The 13355-nt window shown below is 38.5% G+C and overlaps 1 protein-coding gene across 2 annotated transcripts in view; it reads left to right on the top strand.

Annotated features, from left to right (window-relative positions):
• The window catches only part of SNX27 (sorting nexin 27), an 80849-nt gene that overhangs the window by 21253 nt on the left and 46241 nt on the right, over positions 1–13355 (top strand). For both annotated transcript variants that reach the window (XM_055584287.1, XM_055584286.1), the window contains exon 2: positions 5204–5435. In XM_055584287.1, the coding sequence (XP_055440262.1) occupies positions 5204–5435 (232 nt within the window). The remainder of the gene's footprint in view (positions 1–5203; positions 5436–13355) is intronic.

The raw sequence follows: 13355 nt of genomic DNA, 5'->3' as shown, positions 1-13355 counted from the left end.
TGTATAATTTTAAAGTCAGCTTTATTGAGGTTTAACTTATATACGCACTTAGTTTACATGCACACATTTTGACAATTTTAAATTTGAGAAAAGTATAGATTTACCACACCAGTCAAGATACAGAGCACATCTGTTACTTTAGAAAGCTTCCTTGTGTGTGTTATTCCCTACCATCTGATTATTATCACTTTAGGATAGTTTTGTCTATTTTGGAGCTTCAAATAAATGGAATCAAATCAAACAGATTCTTTTCTGTCTTCTTTGCTCAGTGTGTTTTTGGGTTTCATCCATATTGTGGACATCAGTAGTTTGGTCCTTTTCATTGCTGAATAATACTCCATTTCATGAATATGCCACAGGTTTTCTGTTTACCTCTTGACATTTGGTTGTTTTCAGTTTTGGACCATGATCAATAAAGCTTCAGTGAACATTTGACTCTAACTGTCTGTATGGACATGTTTTCATTTCTTTTGGGTAGATACCTATGAGTGGAAATACTAGGTCATATAGTAAATGTATGTTTAACATGATGAGAAACTGCCAGAGACTCCCCTCGTGGTCCAGTGGCTAAGACTCCAAGCTCCCAGTGCTGGGGGCCTGGGTTCAGTCCCTGGTGGGGGAACCAGATTCCACATGGCACAGCTAAGTTTGCATGCTGCAAATAAAGATCCCAGGTACTACACCTAAGACCCGGAGCCGCAAAATAAATAAAAATAAGTATTAAAGAAACTGCCAGATTGTTTTGGCTTTATGCTCCCATCAGCAATGTAGGAGATTTCTGATTATTCCATATCCTTGGCAAAACTTCTTTTTTAATTTAACTGTTCTGTGAACATGTAGCCATTATGCTTTAACCTCTAGAATTGGAGTGTGTCCTACTGCTTGCAGTTATAGGAATTTATTGTCTGTTTTTTACAGGCTTCAGACTAACTACACTGTAACTGCTTTCCTGCATGTCACAGGGGGTCAAGGTGATATTGTGCTTGCCACACGGAAGGGCTCCTTCCTGTGCCACATGTAGTGATTGACTCTGTCATATCTCCATCCATACCTACTTTCATGATATATAGGTTCCTTCATAAACTGTATACAAATCCTGACTATTTAGAGCATTTTTTTTCTTGCTTTTTGGGAGTATTTATATTAGTTTTGCAGTTTCCCCAGCTGGCTAACTTTGAGAAGTGAAAGTATTAGTTGCTCATTCATGTCTGACTTTGTGACCCCATGGGCTGTAGTCCACCAGGCTCCTCTGTCCATGGAATTCTGTAGGCAAGAATACTGCGGTGGGTTGCTGTTCCCTTCTCTGGTGGATCTTGCAGACCCAGGGATTGAACCCAGGTCTCCTGCATTGCAGGCAGATTCTTTACTATCTGAACCACCAGGGAAGGCTTGAAGTCACTCTTACTAGCTAGTTAAAGGCCTCTTGATAGGGCCAAATTTTGGTCTTATGTAAAAATTGAGGGGCATTTTATTAAAATTATCAAAGTGTATCTTTAAAATGTTGAAGGCACAAATGAATTGGATATCATCTAATTGCCTAAAGGGAAAAAAAATGGGCCTTAGTTGTGGATTTTTTGGAGGCTTGGAAAGAAGCCTTTTTCCCCTCCACAATGTATTACGAAAAATTTCAAAAATACGGAAAACGTGAAGAATTGCACGTGAATACCTGTTTTACCTACCATCTGGATTCTGTAATTAACATTTCGCTGTATTTGTTTAATCATGTATCTGTTGAAAAATTTTGATGATGTGTTTAAGCCTTTCTTTGTGGAAGAAGCATTGATGGGTAGAACCTACTGGATGGTTAGTTACTTTTGTGTGGTGTAGGATTTAATGGTTCTCTAATGTGGTAGTTCGCTTTTGAAGTTGATTATCTTGTGATTCCTATTATTATCACTGGCTGAGAGTTCAGTCATTTATTTTCAAATGAATGGCAACTAGATTATGTTACATAGACAAAAGCAAGGGAAATTGTTCGTAGAAAGGGTTTGTATCATCAGGAGCCCCAAATACTACCAACCTGCTTGTCCAGCTGATATAATTAATATCACATGAGTAACTACCATTTGTTGAGTGACTACTGTATTCTAGAGCTTTATCTCATTTGAGGTCTTAGAGCAACTCTGTTAGCTGAGGATATTATTAGACCCATTTGGGTTAAGAAATTGAAGTTAAATAAGATTGAGATTGAATTATTTACCTAATGTCTCATCTGTTAAATGGAACAATTGGTATTTAAACTGAAGTCTCTCTTAACTCCAAAACCCACACTTTGAACCAGAAGTCTATAGTGCTGCAAGTTCCCTTTATTGCAGAATTTATATTTTACATTCATTTATGTCTTCAGAATTGATTAGACTGGGCCACACCTAATATGAGCCTGATATAGTAGCATTCCTGTAGAAAGGGGGTATCATAAATATTTTTATGAGTATGAAGGCCTCTTAATTCTTGAGGATGGAGGACTCTTTTTGAAATCCGACATCCTGGGGTTTTTACTGACCCATTTCATTCTCTGAAGAAGTTTCCAGCTTGTATTAAATTGTCGAATGTATAGTATTCCTTCTGTAATTGAACCAGATAAGTATTACCAAGTGTGTTTAGAATATGACACTGGTAATTCTTTGCTGTTTTTTTTTTTTAAAGAGGGATTTGGGATGATAGCCAATTTGAAGTGTGGTCTTACTGTTAAAGAAGTGAAACCCAAGCAAATTTCTTTGCTTGATGGCTGCTCTTAAGAGTAAGCCTCACCTGTTTCTCTGCCGATTTTCAGGGTTTATTTCTGTGAGGGGCCCATAGGAGCAGTGTATTCTAACTTGAAAACTGAATGAGTGGAGGTGTGTATTGAAAGCAGTAGTTCTTAACCTTTCTGAGATTACATACTCCTTTTTGAAGCGGATGAAAGCTGTTAGCCCTCTTCCCTGAAAAAAAAAAATGCATATATGTAGCCAAATACAATTTTGCATACAATTTCTGTAGGGGTTCACTGATTTTCCTCCGCCGCCACCACAAGCCTATCAACAGAGTACCCCAGATTAGGAATCCTTTGAAGGGTAAGAATTAGGGAGCTGAAAAATAAGAGTGGAGCATTGCTTCTTAACTTTTTTCACAAGAGCTCATCTCATAAAGTTGATTGTATTCACATAAAAATCACATTTTTAGTATATAAGGTGTTTTCTTCAGTCTCTGAAGTGTTAGTTTTTCACTTTTTTTTTTAAACTTAAGGATATTTGTAAGTTAAGCTGATTCCTAGGGCTAGATCAAATTTTCTATGTTGATTTTTTAACTTTTACTTTTTCAATTTTATTTCTTCTACCATCAAAACATTTTCCGAGAACTGCTAATTAGATCAAAGATTTAGATGAAATCCTTTACCAGTCCCCAAATTTAGTTGTCCATTTCTTCTTTAACCAAAATCTGTTCATAACACATAGCTACATAGTACTTCTTTCCTTAATATACCTTCTAATGTGAGTGTTCAGGCATTGATCTTAGCAAGTTACATGTTACATTACATGTAATGTTAATCTTTACAGTGATCTGTTAGGGACTTATTGTCTCCATTTTATAGATGTGGAAAGCAATGGTAAGAAAGATTAAATGACTTGATTAAGATCAGTTCTGGCAGGGCCAGGATTTAAGCCCATGTAGGTCTCATTCCAAAGCCCATTTTCTATTTTATCATCCTGCTTTGTGGTTAAAGAACTGACTGCTTCTTCTGGTCACTGGTCTGACCTGATCTGAACTTTAAAAGCTGAAATTTCCATCGGGGGCTGATTTTCTTCTATAGCTAGCCAGTTGTAAAATTGCTCTATTTATATGTGTGTGTGTGTGTATGTGTGTAAGTTAGATTTTAGGTTGTGAAACGTCAAGAGTGCTGAATTTACTGGCTAGATTGTTAGACCTGAAATAAGGAAGGAGGCTTGGCTGGATGATCTCCTGCCTGTTCTGTTTATATAAATGGATATTTCAGATACCATATGCTGACAGAGAATTCTAGTGATTGAAAAGTTGGTGGAAGGCTTGTTACTAAGCTTAGCATCATTTTCAAGAAGGAAAAACCCTAATGGTTTGGAACAGGACTGAAGACGTTTAAAGGGTAAATAAGCTCTTGTCCCATTGACTAAAGGCCAGGTGTGTATTCCCTCACCCTCTGGGGATAGCCATGGAGGGAGCCTCCAGGTCAGCTAGCTGCCTAGTGGTTTTTGCTGAGATAGCAGGCTGGGTCAGCATTCTGGGAACGTAGCTCAGTTTGCTGAGTGAGTTTTGTGAGACTCAGCATCTTTCTTGACAAAATTATTGTTCTTCCAAACCTTGTACTTTTCCTAGTTTTAGCCTTTATATACACAGTGGAACAGGAAGGAGAATGCGTAGGTTGATTTACTATGTAACCTTAACTGTACATTTTTTAGTTTGAACTGATTACACAGGGCTGAGACAGCACAGAACAGAAAAAAAGTAGATAGACTCCTAAAAGAGACTAATTGAAGTGATTGGGAGAGAACAAAGGATGTTGGGTTAGATAATAAAATTTTAGAGATGTTATCTCCTTGCTTTTCTTAAAACTGAGTGATAGAAGAAACTAGTGTGTATGAGGATATGATCATTTAATTCCCAAGGTAATGAAACTTGATATAAGGAAAAATGAAGTTGTCTGACTTGAATATATGGGGAGAAATCAGATACAAATGCCAGATAACTATCTTAAGTCAGTCACACTTTTTGAGTCTTTACAAATTAAGGAAGCGCATTTTGTAAAATTTTTCTTTTAATGAAATTCCCAGTTCCAGGAGGTTTATAAAGGACACAGAACAGTTCAAATGACAGGATTGTTAAAAGTCACTTTATTGTATTGTATACATGCTTAGTTAGGATGAGGAAATTGGACGCTTTGGCTTTAAAAGCTTTGTTTCCTCTTCAGCTTCACCTTCCTTCCTGTGTGTTTTCCTAAGGCTGGAGTTCAAGTATAGAGGAAGAGTAGGTCTTCTCAGATGTTACCATTTTTCCCCCCTGCCTTAAGTTCACACACACTTTTTCACATTATGATTTGTAAAAACATAAACAGCTTTTCTGGAACCAAACTGATCCTTCTTCTTTTCTAGTTCATACTTCATGACACTGGAGTGGGGGCAGGAGGGTGGAGCTCTAAGGTGTTTGGACCCTTCTGGTTTATGGGATTGTCTTTTTCCCTTTTTCCCCTTAGGAACGGCGTGAATGTTGAGGGGGCGACACACAAGCAGGTGGTGGACCTGATCCGAGCAGGCGAGAAGGAATTGATCTTGACAGTGTTATCGGTACCTCCTCATGAGGCAGATAATCTAGATCCCAGTGACGACTCGTTGGGACAATCATTTTATGATTACACAGAAAAGCAAGCAGTGCCCATATCGGTCCCCACATACAAACATGTGGAGCAGAATGGTGAGAAATTTGTGGTGAGTGTCAGCCCAACTCGATCCTCAAACACTTAGCTTTTGTTTCTCCCAATCTTATAATGTATGATATATATTAGCGCACTGGGATACATGACTGCAACCTAGGTCAGTCTGCCTACAAGGAATGTGGGTTTACACATAAATAAAAGACACTGACCCTGGTTTATTGCAGGGGTGAACTGCAGTAATGAAGAAGAGTCCTATTTCTGCTTAAGTATTTCTAGACAGTTTTAAGTTTCCATTCGGGCCTATTGTAATCATGTGTACGTTTGTTTGTTCTTTTATTGGTTGTCATATCTCCTAGTGTCTCACTGTTGACTCTGTAGAGCTATAGAGCAAGATTAATTTTAAAGTGTGGTATCTTCTAAAGCATTTGGGTAATATAGTTTGTCCATGTTAGAACCTATGAGTGCCCTATACCCCTTTCATGTCTTGTTCTTTTTCATTTTCTTTGGAGATATCTGTGTGAATGGTTAATTCAGGTTTTCTCCAAGGTCCTCATTATATTCTGAATGCAATTCACATGGGCTACTTTATACATTTCCAATTTCTTGCTGTTGTAGATATGCAGGAAAGCCCATCTTGAATTTGGATGATATGTGCTAGTCCCTTTCTTAAATGCCTTTGTTCTTCAAAACCTAATTGCAGTGATCGCCCAATCTACTTAATTTTTCCCTTGGTTGCAGTATTCTTTATTTACCTTTGATTAGTCTGGGAGTAATGGTACAATGAGAAATTCGCTAATCTTTGTGAAAAATACATTATGTTCTGTTAGATATTGGCAAACAGACTACATGTATTTAAAGCTCTTTAAAGTTGCAGTCTCTGAAACAGATTTGTCCCCTGTATAGGAATGAGCTACTAGAATTTTATGTCAGTCTGGTGTATGTATTCTCAGAGCCATACACACAAAATTTAGAGTTTTATTTTACAGAGGTGATATACCTTTTGTCTTTAACCGTTTTTTAAATTGAAGTATAGTTAATTTACAGTGTTGTGTTAATTTCAGGTGTGATTCAATTATACATATACATATATATCAGGTTGGCCAAAAGTTCATTCTGGTTTTTCTGCGACATTTTATGGAAAAACTCAAATGCACTTTTTGACCAACCCTCTGTCTATTATTTGTCAGATTCTTTTCCATTATAGGTTATTAAAAGATAACTGAATCTGGTTCCCTGTGCTGTATAGTAGGCCCTTGTTTATTTTATATGCAGCAGTGTATATATGTTAATCCCAAACTCCTGATTTATCTCTGCCCCACCCCCACCCCCTGCCATCCCACTATCCCCTTTGGTAACTGTTTTCTGTGTCTGTGAGCCTGTTTCTCTTTTGTAAATAAATACATTTGTATCATTTTTTCAAATTTCCACATATAAGTGGTATCATATATTTTTTTTTTCTGTCTGACTTACTTTGTTTAGTATGATAATCTGTAGGTCCATCCATGTGTACTGCGTGCTAAATTGGTTCAGTCGTGTCTGACTCTTTGTGATTCTATGGACTATAGCCTGCCAGGCGCCTCTGTCCATGGGATTTCCCAGGCAAGGACACTGGAGTGGGTTGCCATGCCCTCCTCCAGGGGATCTTCCTGACTCAGGGATTGAACCTCCTTCTCTTATGCGTCTCCTGCATTGACAGGCAGGGTTTTTACCACTAGTGCTGCCTGGGAAGCCCTAATAGCATTATTTCATTCTTTTTATGGCTGAATAATATTCCATTCTATAAATGTTCTATGTCTTTTTTATCCATTTGTTAGTGTATATTTAGGTTGCTTCTGTGTCTTGGCTGTTGTGAATAGTGCTGCTGTGAACATTGATATGCGTGTATCTTTTCAAATTAGAGTTTTCTCCAAATATATGCCCAGGTGTGGGGTTTCTGAGTCCTGTAATAACTCTATTTTTAATTTTTTAAGAAACCTCCATACTGTTTTCCATAGTGGCTGCACCAATTTACATTCCCACTAATGAATGGTATAGGAAGGTTTCTTTTTCTCCACACCCTCTCCAGCATTTATTATTTCATTGTTAGTGTATAGAAATGCAACAGATTTCTGTGTTAATTTTGTATCCAGCAACTTTACCTAATTCATTGATGAGCCCTAGTAGTTTTCTGATAGAATCTTTAGGATTTTCTGTGTATAGCATCATGTCATCTGCAAACTGTGACAGTTCTATTAAGTTGATGAAACAGTAATTGCAGTTACTCATTGTTGAACTTTACTGCTTGATATTGGAATACATTCTTAAAGAAATGTGGTCATGTTGTCCATCATGTTAATGTGCATTTCTTTTTTTTTTTTTTTTTTAATGTGCATTTCTTGCTGTATTTTTTTTCTGATGACTTATTATTAGCTGTGTATTTTATATTTATTTCAGACTATGGAAATGATGTTAGACAAAAAGCAAATTCAAGCGATTTTCTTATTTGAGTTCAAAATGGGTCATAAAGCAGCAGAGACGACTTGTAACATCAACGACACATTTGGCCCAGAAACTGCTAATAAACTTTCAGTGCAGTGTTGCTTCAACAAGTGTTCACAGGGGGCGAGAGCCTTGAAGATGAGGAGCGTATTGGCTGGCCGTGGGAAGTTGACAGTGACCAACTGAAAGTGACATCAGAGCTGATCCTCTTCCAACTACAGGAGAAGTTGCTGAAGAACTCAGCATTGGCCATTCTATAGTTAGCCAGCATTTGAAGCAAATTGAAAAGGTGAAGAAGTTCAATAAATGGGTACCTCATGAGCTGACTGAAAATCAAAACAATCATTTTGAAGTATCATCTTCTCTTATTCTATGCAACAACAGTGAACCATTTCTCAATCGACTTGTGACTTGAGATGAAAAATGGATTTTATATGACTGTAGGTGACAACCAGCTCTGTAGTTGGATTTCGAAGATGCTCCAAAGTACTTCCCAAAGCCAGACTTGCACCAAAAAAAAGGTCATGGTCACTGTTTGGTGGTCTGCTGCCCATCTGATCCACTCCAACTTTCTGAATCCCAGTGAAACCATTACATCTGTAAAGTCTGCTCAACAGATCAATGAGATGCACTGAAAACTGCAATGCCAACAGCTGGTGTTGGTCAAAAGAAAGGGCCCAGTTGTCCTCCATGACAATGCCTGACTGCCCATTGCACAACCAACACTTCAGAAATTGAATGAATTGGGCTAGGAAGTTTTGCCTCATCCACCATGTTCACTTGACCTCTCGACAACCGAATGCTGCTACTTCAAGCATCTCAACAACTTTTATGCAGAAAATGCTTCCACAACCAGCAGGAGGCAGAAAACGGCTTTCAAGAGTTTGTTGAACTGGGAGGCATGGATTTTTACATTACAGGAATAAACAAACATTTCTCATTGGCAAAAATGTGTTGATTGTAATGGTTTCTATTTTGATTAGTAAAGATGTGTTTGAGCCTAGTTATAATGCTTTAAAATTCACAGTTTGAAACCTCAATTATGTTTGCACCAACCTAATACTTCCTAATATGCTAGCAGAGTAATGCTCAAAATTCTCCAAGCCAGGCTTCAACAGTACGTGAACCGTGAACTTCCAGGTGTTCAAGCTGGATTTAGAAAAGGCAGAGGAACCAGAGATCAAATTGCCAGCATCCATTGGATCATCGACAAAACAAGAGAGTTCCAGAAAAACGTCTACTTCTGCTTTATTGACTACCCCAAAGCCTTTCACTTTGTGGATCACAACAAACTGGAAAATTCTTCAAGAGATGGGAATACCAGACCTCCTTACCTGCCTCCTGAGAAATCTGTATGCAGGTCAAGAAGCAACAGTTAGAACTGGACATAGAACAATAGACTGGTTCCAAATCAGGAAAGGAATATGTCAAACCTGTATATTGTCACTCTGCTTATTTAACTTATATGCAGAGTACCTCATGCGAAATGCTGGGCTGGATGAAGCACAAGCTGGAGTCAAGATTCCCGGGAGAAATATCAATAACCTCAGATATGCAGATGACACCACCCTTATGGCAGAAAGCAAAGGACTAAAGAGGCTCTTGATAAAAATGAAAGAGGAGAGTGAAAAAGTTGTCTTAAAACTCACCATTCAGAAAACTAAGATCATGGCAACTGGTCCCATCACTTCATGGCAAATAGATGGGGAAACAATGGAAACAATGACAGACTTTATTTTGTTGGGCTGCGAAATCACTGCAGATGGTGACTGCAGCCATGAAATTAAAAGATGCTTGCTCCTTGGAAGAAAAGCTATGACCAACCTAGACAGCATATTAAAAATCAGAGATATTACTTAACCAACAAAGGTCTGTCTAGTCAAAGCTATGGTTTTTTCAGCAGTCATGTATGGATGTGAGATTTGGACTATAAAGAAAGCTGAGTGCTGAAGAATTGATGCTTTTGAACTGTGGTGTTGGAGTAGACTCTTGAGATTCTCTTGGTCTGCAAGGAGATCAAACCAGTCAATCGAAAAGGAAATTAGTCCTGTATATTCATTGGAAGGACTGATGTTGAAACTCCAATCCTTTGGCCACCTGATGTGAAGGACTGACTCATTGGAAAAGACCCTGATGCTGGGAAAGATTGAAGGCGGGAGGAGAAGGGGGCAACAGAGGATGAGATGGTTGGATGACATCACTGACTCAATGGAAATGAGTTTGAGTAAGCTCCGGGAGTTGGTGATGGACAGGGAAGTCTGGTGTGCTGCAGTCTGTGGGGTCGCAAAGAGTTGAAAATGACTGAGCGAGCGAACTGAATACTTCTTCTCCAGTTTGGATTCCTTTTATTTCTTTTTGTCTCTGATTGCTTTTGGCTAGGGCTTCTAAAACTGTTGAATAAAAGTGACAAGGGTGGGTATCCTTGTCTTATTCCTGATCTTATAGGAAATACTTTCTTTCAGCCTTTCACTGTTGAGTATGATGTTAGCTGTGGATTTGTGATATATGGTTTTATTATGTAGAAGTATGTTCTGTCTGTGCCCACTTTCTGAAGAGTTTTTATCATAAACGGATGTTGAATTTTATCAGAAGCTTTTTCTGTTGTTTTTATTCTTTAGTTTGTTAATGTGGTATATCACATTGATTTATTTGTGAATATTGAAAAATCCTTGCATCCCTGGAATGAATCCCACTTGGTCATGGCTTATGATCCTTTTACTGTATCGTTGGAGTCGGTTTGCTAGTATTTTGTTGAGGATTTTTATATCTGCCTGTAATTTTGTGTGTGTGTGTGTGTGTGTGTGTGTGATATCTTTTTTTGGTTTTAGTATCAGGGTGATAGTGGCCTCATAGAGTGAGTTCAGATGTGTTCCTTCCCCTGCAATTTTTCAGAATGGTTTCAGAAGGATAGCTGTTAACTCCTCTCTAAATGTTTGGTAGAATTCACCTTCTAAGCCATCTGGTCTTGGACTTTTGTTTGTTGGGAGTTTTTAAATTCCTAATTTAATTTCGATACTGGTAATTGGTCTGTTCATATTTTCTATTTCTTCCCTGTTCAGTCTTGGGAGATTGTACTAGTCTAAGAATTTGTCCATTTCTTCTAGGTTGTCCATTTTATGGGCACATAGTTGCTCGTAGTAGTCTCTTAACGATCCTTCGTAGAGGTACTTTTAATCATAAGACACGTAAGAAGTAGAAATCAAGGTCAGGTTCTAAAAATGGATCACATAGGATGTTGGCACCTTTGGGGAATTGCCTAAGACTTTGAGAACCTCTGTAGACTTAGAAAAGGAATGAAACTACTAATTGTCCTTTTTTAAAAATCAACTTCATTAAGCATAATATTCTTGGATTAACATTAATCACTGTTAAATGTCCAGTTTCGTGAGTTTTAATTAATGTACATATTTTTATAATCACCACAGTCAATATAGAACATTTTCGTTGTCCCAGAAAGTTGCCTCACACCCCTTTGCAGTCATCTTCACTCCTTCCCACTGCTTTTATCAACCACTGATCACCTTTCTGTCACTGTATTTTGTCTTTTCTTGAATGTAAACTAAATGAATAAGCAGGGTGACAATATACAGCCTTGACGTACTCCTTTTCCTATTTTGAACCAGTCTGTTGTTCCATGTCCAGTTTTTTTTTTTCCCATGTCCAGTTCTAATTGTTGCTTCCTGACCTGTATACAGGTTTCTCAAGAGGCAGGTCAGGTGGTCTGGTATTCCCATCTCTTTCAGAATTTTCCACAGTTTATTGTGATCCACACAGTCAAAGGCATTGGCATAGTCAATAAAGTAGAAATAGATGTTTTTCTGGAACTCTCTTGCTTTTTCTGTGATCCAGCGGATGTTGGCAATTTGATCTCTGGTTCCTCTGCCTTTTCTAAAACCAGCTTGAATATCTGGAAGTTCATGGTTCACATATTGGTGAAGCCTAGCTTGGAGAATTTTGAACATTACTTTACTAGTGTGTGAGACGAGTGCAATTGTGTGGTAGTTTGAGCATTCTTTGGCATTGCCTTTCTTTGGGATTGGAATGAAAACGGACCTTTTCCAGTCCTGTGGCCACTGCTGAGTTTTCCAAATTTGCTGGCATATTGAGTGCAGCACTTTCACAGCATCATCTTTCAGGATTTGAAATAGCTCAACTAGAATTCCATCGTCTCCACTAGCTTTGTTCGTAGTGATGCTTCCTAAGGCCCACCTGACTTCACATTCCAGGATGTCCGGCTCTAGGTGAGTGTGAGTGATCACACCTTCCTGATGATCTGGGTTGTGAAGATCTTTTTTGTACTGTTCATCTGTGTATTCTTGCCACCTCTTCTTAATATCTTCTGCTTCTGTTAGGTCCATACCATTTCTGTCCTTTATCGAGCCCATCTTTGCATGAAATGTTCCCTGGGTATCTCTAATTTTCTTGACGAGATCTCTAGTCTTTCCCATTCTATTGTTTTCCTCTGTTTCTTTGCATTGATCGCTGAGGAAGGCTTTCTTATCTCTCCTTGCTATTCGTTGGAACTCTGCATTCAGATGCTTATATCTTTCCTTTTCTCCTTTGCTTTTCGCTTCTCTTCTTTTCACAGCTATTTAAGGCCTCCTCAGAGAGCCATTTTGCTGTTTTGCATTTCTTTTTCATGGGGATGATCTTGCTCCCTGTCTCATGTACGATGTCACGGACCTCTGTCCATAGTTCATCAGGCACTCTTGTCTATCAGATCTAGTCCCTTAAATCTATTTCTCACTTCCACTGTAGAGTTGTAAGGGATTTGATTTAGGTCATACCTGAATGGTCTAGTGGTTTTCCCCACTTTCTTCAATTTAAGTCTGAATTTGGCAATAAGGAGTTCATGATCTGAGCCACAGTCCACTCCTGGTCTTGTTCTTGCTGACTGTATAGAGCTTCTCCATCTTTGGCTGCAAAGGATATAATCAATCTGATTTCAGTGTTGACCATCTGGGGATGTCCATGTGTAGAGTCTTCTCCTGTGTTGTTGGAAGAGAGTGTTTGCTATGACCAGTACATTCTCTTGGCAGAACTCTATTAGCCTTTGCCCTGCTTCATTCTGTACTCCAAGCCCAGATTTGCCTGTTACTCCAGGTATTTCTTGACTTCCTACTTTTGCATTCCAGTCCCCTATAATGAAAAGGACATCTTTTTTGGGTGTTAGTTCTAGCAGGTCTTGTAGGTCTTCATAGAACCGTTCAACTTCAGCTTCTTCAGCATTACTCTTTGGGGCATAGACTTGGATTACTGTGATATGCAGAGTACATCATGAGAAACACTGGGCTGGAGGAAGCACAAACTGGAATCAAGATTGCAGGGAGAAATATCAACAACCTCAGATATGCAGATGACACCACTCTTATGGCAGAAAGTGAAGAATTAAAGAGCCTTTTGATGAAAGTGAAAGAAGAGAGTGAAAAAGTTCGCTTAAAGCTCAACATTCAGAAAACTAAGATCATGGCATCCGGTCTCATCACTTCATGGC

Source organism: Bubalus kerabau, chromosome 6 (genome assembly GCF_029407905.1).
Source record: "Bubalus kerabau isolate K-KA32 ecotype Philippines breed swamp buffalo chromosome 6, PCC_UOA_SB_1v2, whole genome shotgun sequence".
NCBI classification, from domain to species: Eukaryota; Metazoa; Chordata; class Mammalia; order Artiodactyla; family Bovidae; genus Bubalus; species Bubalus kerabau.
The sequence above is the reverse complement of the archived record's forward strand: the minus strand, read 5'-3'. Positions and strand labels throughout refer to the sequence as shown.